The sequence below is a fragment of the Gossypium hirsutum genome, chromosome A05, assembly GCF_007990345.1.
Source record: "Gossypium hirsutum isolate 1008001.06 chromosome A05, Gossypium_hirsutum_v2.1, whole genome shotgun sequence".
Lineage (NCBI taxonomy): Eukaryota > Viridiplantae > Streptophyta > Magnoliopsida > Malvales > Malvaceae > Gossypium > Gossypium hirsutum.
In genome coordinates this window covers 99,522,596-99,538,164 of record NC_053428.1, presented here as the reverse complement: position 1 = coordinate 99,538,164, position 15,569 = coordinate 99,522,596, and the positions used below count along the sequence as shown (strand labels likewise).

General features: G+C 32.2%; 2 protein-coding genes and 1 long non-coding RNA gene across 4 annotated transcripts; 2 read left to right on the top strand and 1 right to left on the bottom strand.

Annotated features, from left to right (window-relative positions):
- Positions 1–309: 309 nt before the first annotated feature.
- LOC107916006 (uncharacterized) lies at positions 310–4,464 on the top strand. Its single transcript, XR_001689353.2, has 4 exons — positions 310–457; positions 548–649; positions 1,700–1,744; positions 4,214–4,464. It is a non-coding gene; the product is annotated as an uncharacterized lncRNA (long non-coding RNA).
- A 3,502-nt stretch (positions 4,465–7,966) lies between these two features.
- On the top strand, positions 7,967–10,945 carry LOC107959847 (protein KINESIN LIGHT CHAIN-RELATED 2). Of its 2 annotated transcripts, none has more exons than XM_016896006.2 (3): positions 7,967–8,198; positions 8,444–10,402; positions 10,508–10,945. In XM_016896006.2, the coding sequence occupies exons 2-3, from the start codon at positions 8,451–8,453 to the stop codon at positions 10,716–10,718; spliced, it is 2,163 nt and encodes a 720-aa protein (XP_016751495.1). In that variant the 5' UTR covers positions 7,967–8,198; positions 8,444–8,450; the 3' UTR covers positions 10,719–10,945. The 2 variants fall into 2 exon arrangements, with proteins under 2 accessions (XP_016751495.1, XP_016751496.1); XM_016896007.2 differs by having other exon boundaries at positions 8,029–8,193.
- A 1,942-nt stretch (positions 10,946–12,887) lies between these two features.
- LOC107959849 (GDSL esterase/lipase At3g27950) lies at positions 12,888–14,832 on the bottom strand. The gene is made up of 5 exons (XM_016896008.2): positions 14,352–14,832; positions 14,027–14,227; positions 13,732–13,904; positions 13,374–13,644; positions 12,888–13,287 (listed from the first exon to the last, which is right to left on the bottom strand). Exons 1-5 carry the CDS (start codon positions 14,608–14,610, stop codon positions 13,055–13,057), a joined length of 1,137 nt encoding a protein of 378 aa, XP_016751497.2. The 5' UTR covers positions 14,611–14,832; the 3' UTR covers positions 12,888–13,054.
- Between the last annotated feature and the right edge of the window lie 737 nt (positions 14,833–15,569).

The window sequence follows — 15,569 nt, the reverse complement described above, 5'->3', positions numbered from 1 at the left end:
ATAAAAACGCCGCAAAGTTTCGTTGTAGTTTAAACAAAATGTTGTCGTTTTGTCTTGCACAATAACGACATTAGTGGCGCTAGGGTCAAAAACGCCGCAAGTTTTCATTCTGGTTGAAATATTTATTCCCCTCCAAATTTATTCCCCTTCAATTTTTCCCATACCCGAAAAACCTCATTTTATTCCCCTCCCAATTTTCCCAAAAATTCCCCCAAATCAAGAACCCTAGTCTGCTGCGCTCCACGACCCAAACCTTTCCCAAATCTGCTGCATTGTCGTAGACCGTCCCTTCTGCCGTCGCTCGTCTCTACTTCTTTAAGCGGTTCGTCTTCTTCTTCTTCTCTGTTTGGTCTTTTTCTTTTTTCCTGGTTTGTTGTTGTTTTGGAGTTGTTGGGCTGTTCTCATTTTGGTTCCTCAACAGTAATCTAAATTCAAGATCAAGCCTTTTGAAAACTGGGTATCATTTTTTTCTTTCAACTTTTCTTTTTCTTTTTTCTTTTCTTGGTAGTTGTGTAATGTCTTCTTTTCTTTTCCTTATTTTTTGCAGCAAGGTAAAGTTCATCTTTTTGGGAGTCTTGAGTTAAGAGCAAGAGAAAATGGGGGATAAAATGAAGTCTTGGAGGCTGTATTGAAGGAAACTGTGGATTTGGTAAATAGATCTGACCAAACTCGCTCGAAAGGGATTCATTTGATGTTTACTAATGATGGAATGTATATTTTAAACCGAATGAATCCATGATTTTTATCTTTTTATAAAAATAAAATTTTGGTAAACAGAGGTGAAGTAAGTAGTGAATGCTTCATCTTATCTTTTCCTTAGGCTCTGTATACTTTGCTTTGATTTAATGTTACTTTTCTTAATGGGTTTGTCTAACCTGGCTATCGGTTTTTGGCTCATGCGTTGTTCTACAGCCTTTTTATTAATATATTTATGGTCTTTTATATAAATGAATGCGCTTTAAAGAATCATCTAAAATTATCCTGTGCTATTGCACCTAAAAAAAAAAGTTGTCTTGTGAATTAATGTTTTTTAAATTTAGCAAAAACACACACAAAAAGAGAGAGTAGATTTGAGTATTTATTTCATATTCATATATCTTGTGTGTTTAAATTAATTTATATTTATATAAAATATTGATATGTTAAATTGAAGCAAATCATTGCCCTTTATACACTACCAATAAGCAATTCAACCACACGACATTGGTATGTCGCTCATTACACTAGTTTAGTGATAAGGCGTGGATTTAAATTTATTAGCTTAATTTAGATTTCAAATTTAATCTTTATGTTTGTAACTCATTTTATGATGATTATAATGTAGTTGCTTGCACTCAAAACTTATTATTTTATGCATATATATAAATATTATTTAGTCTTAGATTCTTATGATTGTTGCTGACTTCCTGAACTCATATCCATCATGCTATATTTTTCTCATTTCATGTTAAATTAGTTCTATTAAATGGTTCCAAGCTTCCGAGTAAACAAGTGGTAATATTCTACAAGAACTGACTTTACCTTTTGACTATCAGAAATTATTTATATAGCTTCCTATGTACAGGCACTAAAAGAATCAGTCATTGAAATCTTTAACTGCAAAGAGGTGTATATATACAACTGAATATGGCTAATTTCATGCCTTCTTTTTCATTTGAATCTGAAAATATTAATAACAGATATTCACTTTTGTCTACAGGGTGAATTTGCATACCCTTGGGTTGAGAAAGTCATCGTGGGACAGGTCTGACATGAGAGTTTAAGTTGTGTTATTCTATTTATTTAACTATTATCCATTCTTATTGTCATATTAATTATTTAACTATCTTTCTTTTTCTTGATTTGTTATACCGGTATCATTATATTTTGATGATGTAGTTTTCCCTACACATAACTAACTTCTTGGAATAACTTATTTTCTGGGATGTGACTCCCAATAAGGAGAATTACTAGCAAGCTGATAGTGTTTAGCATACCTCGAATGAATTCAAGTTATTGAATATCTAGTATAGTTACTTTTGTCTTACTGAGATAGCATTTACTCAAACATATTTGATTCACAAGAGGCCTTAAAGCCAATGTTAAAGCATAATGCTATCTTTTGCAAACCCTGCTTACCACCCTCTAAAAATGACAAATAATTAATAAATTGATAAAAACAAAAATAAAAATAGTCTTACATCATCAATCCGTTGTAGTCTAGTTGGTTAGGATACTCGGCTCTCACCCGAGAGACCCGGGTTCAAGTTCCGGCAATGTTTTGCTTATTTTGTTCTTTTTCCCCATTTTGCTTGCTTTTATTTTTGTTTGTTTGTTTTTTTTTCTCATTTTGCTTGCTTACTCTGTTACTGGTATGGGTTTTTGTTACTACTTGCTTACTTGTATTTTTGCTTTTTTGTTCTTTTTGCTTGCTCACTTTGTAACTACTGGTACGGGTTTTGGTGCCTTTTAGTCCCTATGAATAAATTTTGTGTAATTAGTTTAGATAAGACAGATTGAATGTTGTTTAGGATTTCCTTGTTTTACCTTTTAGAATTTTTCCATTTGAGTTGCAATGGAAAATTGAATAGATAAATCCATAAAGATGTACATGCAAAGAAAATTTAGCACATACTATATACAAAACATACTGTAATATTAATATTACTGTAAAAAAGATTGATGTATATAAACATGTTGATGTATAGCTTGTATACTACTAATATAAAAAAACATTCAAAACATTAGAAGGCCCAGATAGTGTAACATTCAATATTACAATGGAGCATATTTTATATTAATAGTGTCATTATCTAAAGTCTGTTTTAAGTGTTTATGTGCTTCTTTTCTCATTCGGGTTTTTGGTTTAAATTTTATCAGTAATATTTGAGGCTTTAACAAGCCCCTGTTATAAATGTATATTCACTATTGATTTTGAACTTCATATAGAAATTTGTATTTCTTAAAATGATGACAGTATGTTGTATCAGTTTTTGCTTGCATTCTCAATCACATACAATTTTTGCAGGGTTCCCTAATTGCTATTATTTTGATTTTACAGCTTTTATAATAATGAATAAGTGGTTGTGTTTCTCTAATGGCAGGAAAGACAGTAATAATTTCTAATCAGCCTTATTTCTATAAGAAAGCTGAACTTTTTCCCGGTAGTGCTTTTGTAATTGGTGCTGACACTGCAGTAAGGCTTATCAATGTATGACACTTTGAATTCCTTAAATATTATGACATTATATCCTGACACTTTATAGTTCAAAGTTTCTGTTAAAATAATTATGCATAATTTTTTCAATCGAGAGCTTCATGAATAATCCTCCTCCTAAATGATAACATCAGTATAATGTGTCTATTTTATGATTAGGGAGCAAGACCTAACTGTTAAGGGAACACATAACATTCTTATAGGCATATTTGAGCTACATAAACAACATAGAGAAGATTGGTTTCAGATAATCTTGAGCACAACTTAAGTTGCCATTTCCTTTTCTATAGACAACTTGTTGAATTAGCTACCTTTTGATATCATTATGTATTGTCCGTCTATCACTAGACTTTTTTTGTTTTCTATGAAAATGCAGAAATGCATAAATGTTCTAAAACATCATACAGAAATATTTTGCTATGAACTTATTTTTGAGAATCATTGGAAAAAAAAATGCTATAAGTTTCATCTTTGATGAGAAGTAAAGTGGTACCCTATTATATTTTCTAGCTGTTGCTGCAGGTGAAGCACCTTTGTAATAAGAGAATACTAGAAAATATAAGGCACAAAATGGTAGTTTGCATAAGTAAACTCATCAAAAGGTTGGCTTTTTACTTTGTAGTTTCGGAAACAGGGAAAGGTAAATGTTTACTTTGCCTTGGATGTTGAATTAGCTATTAGGGATATATGAATTAAATGAAAATATTGCAGCAAACTTGTACTCATGTATCTGTGTGGATACGCATACTGTCCGATGTAGGTATATATATTTCTTTTTTTTTCTTTTTCTTTTTAAGTTTTTCATGTGTTTGGAGAGTTATTATATACTTTATAGGTATATGTATACTGTCCTTAGTCTCTTTGATGTTTGGCATTTTATGTTTTAATTGTGGGTATTGATTTTTATTTATTGTCTTTATAATTACTACTTAATTTTTGTGTGTTTTTAAAAATATATATATACACTGATTGGAGACCACTTGTTTTACATTTGTTTCTCTTTAATGGATAATGCAGGAGGTCAATGGAATCAGGGTTCTTCAACTGGAAACTGCAGCTGGTGCAGCAATTAGGGTATAAAATTGTACCAATTATGGTTATGATGTATTAAAATGTAAAAAGATCTGTCTAACCATGTATTTTCCTTACGTGATTAAGTTCTTTGATCATGCTATTCGTATCAATGTACCTCGATCACAATTCCTTATACGTCTTGTTCATGAATTTCTATTTTAATACGTCTTCAAATTAAATTATACATTTCTAAATTGGATTTGTGGTGTTTTTATAATATTTTTTTATGACCTTTAGTGGTGCTTTTATCAAAAGCGTCGCTAAAGATCATGTTTTTAGCGGCGTTTGTGGTTAAAGCGTCGCTAAAGATCATGTTCTTTAGCGGCATTTGTGTTTAAAGCGCCGCTAAAGATCATGTTCTTTAGCAGCGTTTGTGGGTAAGGCGCCGCTAAAGATCATGTTCTTTAGCGGCGTTTGTGGGTAAAGCGCCGCTAAAGAACATGATCTTTAGCGGCGTTTTGCCTCATAAACGCCGCAAAAGTTAGCGACGTTGTCAATAGTGGCATTTTTTGCGGCGCTAGTGAAAGCGCCGCAAATACTTTTAGCGGCACTAAGAAGCGCTGCTAAAGGCCTAAAAAACGCCGCTAAAAGCCTGTTTTGATGTAGTGGAAGGAAAAGGAGACGATGAGATATGAAAGTGACAGTGTAACAATTATAACTGGTTTTCTTATTTCAGGAACTGCTTCAAACTTTAACTTCTCCAAACAAATCTGTGTCTACCTTTTAATAAATACTACTAATATTCTACCCTAAAGTAGAAGCCTTTATTTTCCAATATTCTTTACTTGCCTCTAAAGTTATATGTATATATATAAACTGATCATGAATTTTGACTTAATTCGAATATTTTTTCCTTTTTAAATATAAAAACCTGATAGTTAAAAGAATATACATGTGAAAAGGTAAGTGTTAAATATTCTTTGGTAGTTGGGATTTAAATATCATGTGATTAGGGTTTGCCACCCCATTTTCCAGATTGATTGCTTCTTCTTCTTTTTTTACAAATAAAATATTAGTTGCTGTTGCCATTGTTGTTTGGTGTTGAAGATGAGACGATTTTACTAGAAATTAAGGTGGAGTTTAAGTGTAGAATAATTATTATTTTGGTTGGTATATCATTATTAGCCAATAATACCATGATTTGCTAATAAGTCCTTTAAGATATATCCTAAACCCCATTCAGTACAAAATAGATACACCCAAACCCAAGGTTGCGTTTATTTAAATTAATTATATAAACTAACTAAATGATTGGGCAACAACAAAACTTTGGTTTCAGCATTCAACATGACATTTAGGATGTCTTCATGTCTGCCTTATAACTCACTAATCATTTGTATGTTTTGAGACTTTGGTCTATTGCTTCTCTTTTGACCCTACCTAATATCTTTCTACGCTATAATACTATATATATAGCTTTACTATTAATAAAAAACTAAAACACGTCATTTTTTTAAGATGACTTCTTTTGCATGTTAGACTTTATGTATGTGTATCTAATTTGTAAATATAAATACAACTAAATTATTAAACATTTTTTTTGAAAGATGATTAAATATGTTATAATCTTAAATACGATACATATATCATCAAATATCATATTAATCATACTTATATATATAATAATTTTTTTATTTGAAGCATTAAATATTGTGAAAATCGAACGTCGATAATGACAATACATTGCAAAGAAAGAGAGAAAAATAGAACACACAAAATTTTACGTAAAAACCATTTCGAGAAAAAATCACACAGATGAAGGAGAAGAAAATTAGAGAGACGATTATGTCTATTTATAGGTTTAAAAATCTTATTCTAATTAAAATCAAGTAGAAGTAATACAAGAACATTAAAATACCTTATTCTAATCAATGTCAAATAGACTAAGTAAACTTCTATACGGATTTTACTTATGTAGCCTGTACTATAAATGCCCTAATCTTGCCATTTGAATTTATTTTAACAATAATTTAGGTTACACAACTTCTAACAAATATAATTTTGTTGTTTGATAAAAGCAGATCTTGATTTTTGAATATTATTTATGTCTTATTTTTTGAATAGTTTTAGATAAAAATTAAATATGAGAATATGAATATCTCAATTTTATGAAAAAAAAATATTTATTTAAATATTTATTTTTTAAAAAATAAATTAACTTAAACACAATTTTCAACCACATTTTAAATTTTAAATGTTGATTTTTTTTTTTAAAAATAAAATGAAAATGATCATTTGGATGAATATAAAGAGTGGGGTTGGGTGATTTGATTGTTTTCTATATTTACTGTTTAGTGTTACTTGTAGCAACATTTTGCTTTCGAAATTTTACTTAATAAAAAAATTCAATCATTTATTAATACAAATTTGTTATTAGTTTTCAATTCAAAATTAAAATGATCTTATAATTTATGCACTCCAAATTATCTTATTTATGAGTTAAATTTTTTATTTTCCACAAATATATTAGTATGATGAGAGGCCAGTTTGAATTCTATATTAATTATTTAAAAAATATTAACCGTTTTGCTATTAAATATAAGTTTATGTATTTTTCACAAATTTAAAATATAATTTTTTTATATTTTTATTTTTTTAGTTCTTCTACATTTTAAATTTCTAAATTCAAGTCTAGTTGTTAACATTGTTAAATTTAAAAAAAAATAGTATATATTTATTTTCATATCAGATTAATATAATTGTTTGTGTATACAATATATAAATATAAAATAATGCTAATTCGATAATATTATTAGTGATTTGTGAAAATTGAATAAAATTAAAATCTCATTACGTAAATCAAAATTTATGTATAATATTATACAGTTTATATATAATTTTAATATTTATCCAAAAAATTAAATTACAGTGTTGGACAAAACAAAACCATCACTATACTATGTAGTAGTTTAATTAATTGCATGTTATTTTATATGCCTGTCTTCTTTTAATCGAAAAAAATAAAAAGAATAAAAAAAGATAATCTATTTGGAATTGATGTGGGCCATGGAAAATTTTATGGGCCCACCAATAATTGGGCTAAACTAGGACCACCTAAGAGATTAAACCAGCAAGAATGAAGCTGGATGTGGTCCACGTGGAATCCTACACCACTTTAAACTTGCAATCATCTTCTTCCACGTGTCCCAGAGAAAACAACCTTCCACTGTTCCCTCTTAAACCTTCCAGTTAAAAAGCCGTTAAGCGCACCAGTTTTTCAACCGTCTCACATCCCCAAATATTATTCCCAATAATAAATAAATAAATTTATTAATAAAAATTAATAATTTATTCTATAATTAAGAAATAGTATTTAAAAAAATAAAATAAAACCTACCAATTTCTTAATTTTTATTTATAAAATTAAAATACTCCCAATCAAATTAAGAAATAATTAATAAAAACAATGCATAACATTGTTTATTAATAAAATATATTCTTATTTATATTTTTTATAAATATTAATATGAAAACAATATCTTAAATATTAATTTTAAAAAATAATATGAGTTAATGATAAACTCAAACATAAATAAGATAAATAAAAATGTAAAAAAAATTGGTGGGAGAAAAGTCACAGTCTAAATTGCTTCAAAATTCCACCACCTTATAACCCTGCACCAATAAATAAATAAATTATTTTCAATAATCTCATATTTAAATATATGTTTCCCCTATTTTACTCCTTTTCCTTTTCATAAAACACCTCATTTCTCCCTCTCTTTTCTAGATATATATATATATAATTTATTTATATAAGGCAACAAAGATACAGAAATACATGACACCGCCCCATTCCTTCATCGTTATCAACGTCTTCTTCTTCTGTATATAACACCCAGAGAAAAAAAATAAGCATTATAAACTTTGGGTTTTTAAAAAAGAAAAAAGAATTTTGGGTTTTCTTCATTAAACAGAACCAAGTAAGGTATTACTCATTTATCGATTATGGTTATTAAGCATTCAATGTTTTTCTTTTAATCTTTCTATAACTGTTTTTGGTTTAAAGTAGTCATTTTTTCAAGTTGAGCATTTTCAATTTTTCGTCATTTTTGCTAAATTAGTAAATAGTAGAGAATAATGGAGTTGTCTTTGGCTTGGCTAGCATTTTCCTTTTGGAGATTATGGAAGAATTTGATATAAGTTTGTACTGATTTTTTTCTTTAAAATCAGTTTTCCAATGCCTGGATTAGCTATGGATGCAATGAATGGAGAAACTGGAGTTGAAGAACATGACAATGGATTTCACACACCTTATAAGTACAGTTTTGCTCAAGAGAGGTCTCCAAGAAGTGCACTGAGTCCACGAAGTGATTCCCTTGATTTAGCCATTGATGGTGTGGTGGCAACCTCCATTGAGCAGCTTTATCACAATGTTTATGAGATGCAAAGCTCTGATCAATCTCCATCAATGTCTAGTTACGGATCTTACGGTGAAGAATCGAGGATCGATTCCGAATTACGCCATCTTGTCGGGGATCTCGGTGTTGTTGAAATAACAAAAGAGGTGGTGGTAGCAGAGAAGAAAGAAGAAGACAGTATTGGTGACTTGAACCTTAAGAAAGAAAATGAGGTTACTGATGAAATGCCTAAGAAGAAAAACAACGACAAGAACCAAATTCAAGGTGTTAAGCATCGTCGTCGCTTGCAATTGGATTCCGAAGCATCGGTGAAATCGAGTCCGAAGAGCAAATCATCTCAAGAGAAAACTCCTGTTGAAAAGAGGCATGAGAAGAATGCAAGGAAACAAAGGAATTTTGGTGCAAAGTTTAACAATGGAACAGGAGATTCTCTAGAGGCAGGGCTAGAGAATCCTGAACTTGGTCCGTTTTTGCTCAAACAGACAAGGAATATGATTTCTTCAGGTGAAAATCCTCGGAAAGCACTTGAATTGGCACTTCGAGCAACAAAATCATTCGAGAAATGTGCAGATGGAAAACCGAGTCTAGAGCTTGTAATGTCTTTGCATGTTCTGGCAGCATTGCATTGTAGCTTAGGCCAATACGATAAGGCCATTCCAGTTCTTGAACGCTCAATCGAAATCCCAGTGATCCAGGATGGCCAAACTCATGCACTTGCTAAATTTGCTGGATGCATGCAACTGGGTGATACTTATGTAATGTTGGGTCAAATTGAGAATTCGATTTTGTGTTATACAGCAGGTTTGGAGATTCAAAGACAAGTTTTGGGAGAAACTGATCCTCGAGTTGGTGAGACCTGTCGATACGTTGCTGAAGCGCATGTCCAAGCGTTGCAATTTGATGAAGCTGAGAGGCTTTGTCAAATAGCTCTTGACATCCATAGGGAGAATGCTGCTCCCGCTTCTATTGAAGAAGCTGCTGATAGGAGACTCATGGGACTCATCTGTGACTCAAAAGGAGATTATGAATCGGCACTTGAGCATTATGTTTTAGCTAGCATGGCAATGGCAGCCAATGGCCGTGAGCTCGATGTTGCTTCGATTGATTGTAGCATTGGAGATGCATATTTATCTTTAGCTCGGTTTGATGAGGCAGTTTTTGCCTACCAGAAAGCGCTCACAGTGTTTAAATCTGCTAAAGGAGAGAATCATCCAACAGTTGCTTCAGTTTTTGTTCGTTTGGCTGATTTGTACAATAAGGTAGGAAAGTTAAGGGATTCCAGAACTTATTGCGAAAACGCACTCCGGATTTACGGAAAGCCAAATCCTGGAATCCCATCAGAAGAGATTGCCAGTGGCCTCATTGACGTTGCTGCCATATGCCAATCTATGAATGAATTGGATCAAGCACTCAAATTACTTAAAAAAGCTTTAAGTATTTTCAGTGAAGCCCCAGGGAAGCAAAGCACAATTGCAGGCATTGAGGCACAGATGGGAGTCATGTATTACATGATGGGGAGCTATGCTGACTCCTACAGCACCTTCAAAAGTGCTATCTCAAAGTTTCGAGCTAGTGGAGATAAGAAGTCTGCCTTGTTCGGAATCGCTCTCAATCAAATGGGGCTAGCCTGCGTACAACGATATTCAATAAACGAGGCAGCCGATCTGTTTGAAGAAGCACGAAGCATCTTAGAGAAGGAATATGGTCCTTATCACCCTGATACATTAGGGGTGTATAGCAATCTGGCTGGCACCTATGATGCCATGGGAAGGTAAAACCTAGAAAAACACCTGGATTGATTACATACTCTATCCAACACTCATACCCGATTTGGAGTCTCATGTTTCCTTTTTTTTGAAAATTCTATGTTTGGCAGGTTAGGTGATGCGATTGAAATTTTGGATTATGTTGTTGACATGAGAGAAGAGAAGCTTGGAACAGCAAATCCGGATGTCATCGATGAGAAAAGAAGGTTGAGTGAATTATTGAAGGAAGCAGGCAAGGTCCGGAGCAGAAAATCAAGAGCATTAGTCACCCTCCTTGACACCACCACTCAAATAATAAATGATGATGGGATTAAGGTATAATAATCCTGTTTATCGGTAAAATACTGTAAAGATTTACATTGTAAAAGAGGATTAAATGGGTTGGTTTATCTGATTCCCTGACACAGATATAAAAGAAACCAGGTTTCAGTAGGGTCAGATGAAGAGAATTTGTATGGTTCCATTGATTATGGAGTTGTTGATATTCCTTTGTAACATCTCTTATTTGTATGTTTCAATCCTTTCAATGAATAAAGTATAAGTTGATATACTGTATGTATTTGATTCGGGTATTTCAATTTATTTCTAAGTCTATATCTATATTCGAACTCGAAAGTCACATGGTGGAAGTTGGTTGATTTGAAAGACCAAATTGACCAAAGATAAGTTGCCTTTCAAGCCTTCAAAAATGGCAGTAGGTGGCTTTAGTAAATCAAGGCTATATGGTGAAAGTGAAAGACTTGACTAATCAGCCAAAGTTGAATGGCATTTTTGAACCATCCTTCACCTTCCCTTCGTTATAAGTAATCGAAGGTTAGACTGTTGCACCACCAAATAAACCATGACATTAGCTGTATCTAGAATAACCAGAATTGGACTAGCGTCCCGTTTTGTTTCCAATAGGGGCTGTCCACAGGTTAATTTTACTTGATTTATGATTTAAGTAATTGGCTGATTTAACTTAAGAAGAATTCTCCAGTTGAACTTGCTTACAAGGAACCAAAACCATAAATCTAACAATCAATTTCACCTAATCTCTAAACTAACATCACAAAAGCATCACAATCTATTTAAGGAAATGAAAATGGCCACCTCTCCTAAATGAAAGCTGGTGGGTCAAAGAAAGGACCCAATTGAAATTTGCAGACCAAATGAGTCCTATGTATGCCATCCCACAGCTAATAATGCCTTCCTGCCTGCCTGCATTGAATGCCACATGCTTAATCCTGAAACTGTTAGAATTTGATTCTGAGCAGGGATATTGGTGTATGCTCAAAAGAGCATGGTAAGATTTATTTTAATTTTTTCCGTATATTTGGAAGACTTTTAGGGTTCTTATTTCTACGTTCATGTACGTGTCGCATACAAATATTTCAACGAAAACAAGGAATCGGGGCAACAACCATGTAGGTTGAATTTGAATTCAAACCAGTCATGAATTTTCATGGTTTGTTGAAAGGAGACTGCAGGCCAAACATTGATTCATTACGAGGAAGGCCTCTGAAAAGTCATGTGAGATAGGATTTAAGTGACAGGCTGTTGTCCTGGATGTGGAAAATGACCATACAGTGTGTAAAGAAAGCAACGTTAGCCTGCTAGCTTATATCTGTAATTTACCAATGTTTCCACATATGAATCTTGTGGCAATAGTATTCTCCGTGCATTTGTAATATGAGTTAGATTATATGTTGTTCTTTTTACTCAAAAAATAAAAAATAATTCTATATGTTAGATCAAAGAGTAAACTGATCATTCTGTTCAAAATTTCATTCATTTTTACTGTTAAAAATTAGTCTATGTATGTTATGTTGACGTATATGTGGTACTACTTAATTATTCTATCAATTGCACTAGTTTTTAACAATACGAATAAATAAAATTTTTAACAGAAATAATTAATTTACTATTTGATCTAATATACAAGGACTAATTCACCCATTTTTAAAGTAGAAGGGATAAAATATAATTTGACTCATAGTACAAAACTTGTATGATACTTTTACCGAATGTAGTTGAATTTCTTAACTTATGTTAATCACTCTAAAAAAGAAAATTATTAAATATTCATCTCTGTATATTTTGGTATGAATATAAAATATAATTCTTTTAAATATATGAGAAAAATATCCATATTAAATACATAATACTCGTGCTCAAATTCAACCTCTGACCTGATGCCAATTGCCAACAGACTCGAATCAGTAGCTTATTGGCGGTAAACCGGAGTTAGCCACTTAGAAACCCAAAACCAAAAGAACCAGGAACACCCAAAAGCCCTAGCCGACTAAAGCTCTTTGACAAGCCCTTTTTTTGGTTAAAAAAAAGAAAAGAAAAAGAACAGTGGAAATGGGTCTCAAAATTGCTTATTAAGCCCCATTTGAGTTGTAAATGCAAAGACACATCACCAATGATGGTGTAAGGGTAACCCTGAGTTGACAGAAAAAGGCTCAAAAGGGTTGAATTGAAGTGGTCCAGAAGAGGCCAGAGTTGAATGAAAAACTTCAACTAGTATTATTTATCAGCATTTAAGCAAGTTTTAAATAACATATAATACCATAATTACTTAACTCTCCAAATGCTTAAGCGTTAAACAAACATTATTCAATATATGTTGCGTCTAGGACAATAAAGTACATGCCATGATTGCTACTGTTTCATCATAAAATGGTTGTTTGATTATGGCAAGCACTTTGAATGGAAAGAGGTGGATCAGAGAAGGAGCCATTGAGGATTCGCTCTGCAACCCACATATTGGCTGCCTGACTGTAATGTATGCCATCCCAGCTAATGTGCTTTGATGGATGATTGCATGGATTCCCATAAACTGTTCCATTAGCCATCCCCTTTTTCGTACAATTCCCACAACAAAAGTTCACTGCTTCAACAAAACCTGCTCCATAACACCAATTTCTGTGTTAAAAATCTCCATTGCCCATGTCATGCCTGCAATCCATCATTTTTATCAAACATGTTTACCTAGATTCTTCGCGTCGCTAACGAGCGTGTATTTGGCTGAATAGACATCAACATATGTGAATCTAGCAAAAGGGAGTTGAGCCCTTAACTGGGAAATCATGTCCTTAAGCTGCCTGTTAAACTCCATAGCCACTTCATTTTGAAGCCTCACACATCCATTCTTATCTAAATTCCAAGGCTTTGACATTTCATATAAAACCGAAACCGGCAAGCAACCAATGGGACCAGTATTATGGACCCAAAAGAACCTTGCCCCTTCATTGTACAGTGTCTGAAAACCAGGGAAAATAATGACAGTATTTATTAGTTCCACTACTATTTTACACACACTTTGTGTTCAAGAATTAGTGTTTCTTACATGAATAACTTGGGGCAATTGGCCTATGATGTCGGGGATTGATGCTAGAACCTGTTTTACTGTCGTGTATTGGAAACCATGAGCAAGATCATTTTGTCCAATATCAATTGTGTATAAAGCCTGTGAGAACTCTGCAGGCCTTGGTAGATTGCTAATGGTTAAAGGATTTCTTCCTAAGAAAAACAAAGTATAATTGTTGATAGAATCAGAAAATATGACCTAAGAAATTACAGGACATCTATATTGTTCGGACTACTCACTATCGAATTCCGATTCGAGTAACATAATGACTTACTATTGAGGGTAAGTTGATTGTAGAGAGAAGTGGTGCGAGCTTTAAATTGAATGAACTGTGAAATCTGAACCCAAAGATTGAATGGACTATAACCAGGTGGTCTGATAGATGAACCACCTGTTGCAAAATTAGCACCATGCCTGAAATTTGTTCCAACTGAGTCCAAGTATGCACTAAGATATGGTAACTTCAGATTCTCAGCTGTAAAAAACAAACAAACAAAAAATGGGAAATAGAAACATAAATAATCACTAGACACTCACAGCCGAGTTCATATAAACAAATAAGAAGATTAATAGGCGAAGAGGACATGAAGTGAACTTGCCTATGAAGTCTATGATGAGGCGACCATCACAGGCCCTACCAGCAGGATGTTCAAAAAAGGTTTCTCCATTTGGTGATAGGATCTCGAACATTACTGCAGATATTCCACCAGTGTCGGAATTTGAGTCCCCAAAGTTGTATATTGCTGGATACCCACATGAAAATGAACCACCATTGCTTTCCACAGTTCTCCATCGTTGTGAAAACCCCCAAAACAAGATCCCAAATAAATAAAACAGTTTCCAGGAGAACCCCATCATCTACCTTGGCTAGAAGCTAAAGGCCCTTTCAAGAGTTTTAAGATAATTTCTTTCATTGCCTACAATAATAATATATATAAGTTTGAAGAGTGAAGTGAGGTCTTTCTGAAGATCAAGTTTTTGGGCTCTGGCATGATTAGAGAAGGTTATAAATCATCATTTTCATTGCATGGGAAGCATCGGTGTGCACTTTACTTTTGATCTTGATGGGAATGATTAGAGATGGTCAAAAAATAATCAAGCTTTTTTTACATGGCTTTTCGCCTCCAACTTTTAAAAACAATTTATTTTAGTTGTTATTTTTTTTAGCATCCATTTAATTTTTCACATTTTTAACTTTTAAATTTATTTATTTTATTAAATAACTTTAAAATAAATAGAAAATTTAACTTTTATTAGCTTTATTGATGTGAGATACTCATGAATTAAAAAATGAAGTTAAAAGGTTTTTATTTATTTTAGAATGATTTGATTAAAAAATACAAATTATAAATTAAAAAAATTAAAAAATTAAATATAGAGCTGAAGTGATAATTTTATAAAATTCAAAGGGCAAATAATTTATTATATATATATTTTAGATTAATGTCTCTATAAGCCTGTAAAGACAATTTTTGTAACTCATAAAATATGAAAAACCTTGAAAAAAATTGAAAATATTCAATGAAGTAATATATTTTGAAATGTTTGGAACATTTAAAAACTTGTAGCTGAAGGTAATCTGTGTTGTGCAGTGTTGTGTTCCATAGTCATGATTATGTTATATACAATTGAAGTTAGTGAAATCATGGTGGAAGACTTCCTTTACCATCACCCTTTCATATATACCATCATTGTGGATACCTTCCTTTAACATGATCCCATTAGGTTTTTTTTTTCTTTAAAGAATCAAATAATTTAGATTTGAGTAATTTAAGTTTATTTAGATTCACATATTCAATGTTTTTTTTATATTTTTG